Source organism: Mobula birostris, chromosome 1 (genome assembly GCF_030028105.1).
Source record: "Mobula birostris isolate sMobBir1 chromosome 1, sMobBir1.hap1, whole genome shotgun sequence".
Lineage (NCBI taxonomy): Eukaryota > Metazoa > Chordata > Chondrichthyes > Myliobatiformes > Myliobatidae > Mobula > Mobula birostris.
Window position 1 is genome coordinate 114,664,221 of NC_092370.1, and position 2,039 is coordinate 114,666,259.

The window sequence follows — 2,039 nt, forward strand, 5'->3', positions numbered from 1 at the left end:
CTTGCTTGTAAGAACAGGAAGTCTATCTTACACTTGCACTTCAAGCAGGCTGATCACCTCCAGTGGATACCGCATTTCAGTGTGTGCCTCCAATTCCTGGCCGCCCGGCCAACATCCTGCCTCATTCCCCTCTCACTGGTTCACTTACCATCTCGATGATCTTAGTCTTCCGGCCGGCTTTCTTCTTCATGGTGAAGATGTACTGGGTCAGCAGGGCGCCACCGATCGCTGCACACACTATACCCCCCACCACCACGCCCAGGCGCGTCACTGCCGCCCGCTCCATCCAGCGCTCACAACTGCGCCTGCGTCGGACGGGGAGCATGCGCAAATGCAGCCTTGGGACTGTTACTGTCGAAGGGAGTACTGTATTCGTAAGGAGGCGGAGGAACGTAGAGTTTAGGGAATTTTGTGTCTTTGTTTTTTTAATAGTAGCGTCTCAAAGGTTCTTGTAGTCAAAAGTATTTACAGGATGGAAGGAGGTCATTTGCTGTAGTAAGGTGTTATCTACACGAATTAAGTTTCTGACAATTTATTATGCAGTCCCTTGCGTTATCTGATCTCCCAAAATGCATGTATTTCCGGATGCACATAGAACATAGAAAACCTACAGCACCATACAGGCCCTTCGACCCACAAAGTTGTGCCGAACATGTCCCTACCTTAGAAATCACTAGGCTTACCCATAGCCCTCTATTATTCTAAGCTCCATGTACCTATCCAAAAGTCTCTTAAAAGACCCTATCGCATCCGCCTCCACCACCGTTGCCGGCAGCCCATTCCACGCACTCACCACTCTGCGTAAGAAACTTCCTCTGCTATCTCTTCTGCACCTTAAACCTGTGGCCTCTTATGGCAACCATTTCAGCCCTGGGAAAAAGCCTCTGACTATCCACACGATCAATGCCTCTCATCATCTTATACACTTATCAGGTCACCTCTCACCCTCCGTCGCTCCAAAGAAAAAAGGACGAGTTCACTCAACCTATTCTCATAAGGCATGCTTCCCAATCCAGGCAACATCCTTGTAAATCTCCTCTGCACCCTTTCTATGGCTTCCACATCCTTCCTGTAGTGATCCTTCCACTTAAGTCATTGTATATTTTTAACAAGAAACTTGCAATTGTAACAATTGAGCAGGACCATTTACTTTAACTCTAAACTATTTGCCAGAGTAACAATTGTATTTTTTAAATTCACTGACATCCAATGTGCAATTAATAATAGGTTCTTGCATGTACACTTAACGTGTAAGTGTAGCACTCTATGCAAGTTTGCAGGTGTCAAAAAGATGTTTACTGGTCACTCAATCTCAAGAAAGAAATCTTGAGATTGACTTTCATCTCTCAGCAACAGATTGTCCAAACTACAATACTGATCAATGACCACCTTCTTTCATTCATTCCGCTGTCCTTACTTCCTGGACATAAGCTAGAAAATGTTCTGAATTAGGCCAAGATTGGTGACACTCAATGTAACTTCTTTACCAGAGATTTGAGCTTTCAGCAGTTAGAAAACCGAAAACTTCCATCATCTCTTTAGCAATATTTTTGTTTCATGACTTCAACCTCAGTCTTTTGAGCACATCAACTTATTTTTCCCCCTCTAGCTTTTGAAAAATCCCACTTGGAAATACATAACCCTTACACAAAACAGTGAAGTCAGTTAAATTCGTACCAAATTTGAGAATAATTTGAATGTACAAGTGATCTTAAATTACTGCCAAATTTCTGAACTGAAAGCAGCACTAAGGAAAACAGATGAATGGTTTCTCTGCAAAACATCAACTGTTTATTAAGAAATGGTGCCTGACTTGCTGAGCTCCTCCAGTATTTTTTGTGTGTGTAATGCTCAAGATTTCCAGCACCTGCAGAATCTCCTGGGTTAGATACAGTGAGTACTCCAAGTAGATCCTTTGGCCAATAAGACCCATTACAAAGCATAGAAATGGTTTACAAGTCGAATTGCATAAATTGGTGGCACCCTAGCCTCAATCAGAAAGGTGTGCTTCCAACTCTTACTATAAACGAAAAAGATCT

General features: G+C 43.1%; 1 protein-coding gene across 1 annotated transcript in view; it reads right to left on the reverse strand.

Annotated features, from left to right (window-relative positions):
* The window catches only part of nt5c3a (5'-nucleotidase, cytosolic IIIA), a 44,255-nt gene extending 43,938 nt beyond the window's left edge, over window positions 1-317 (reverse strand). The window contains exon 1 of the mRNA XM_072260583.1: window positions 149-317. Within this exon, the coding sequence (XP_072116684.1) occupies window positions 149-286 (138 nt within the window). The 5' untranslated portion in view covers window positions 287-317. The remainder of the gene's footprint in view (window positions 1-148) is intronic.
* Window positions 318-2,039: the final 1,722 nt, after the last annotated feature.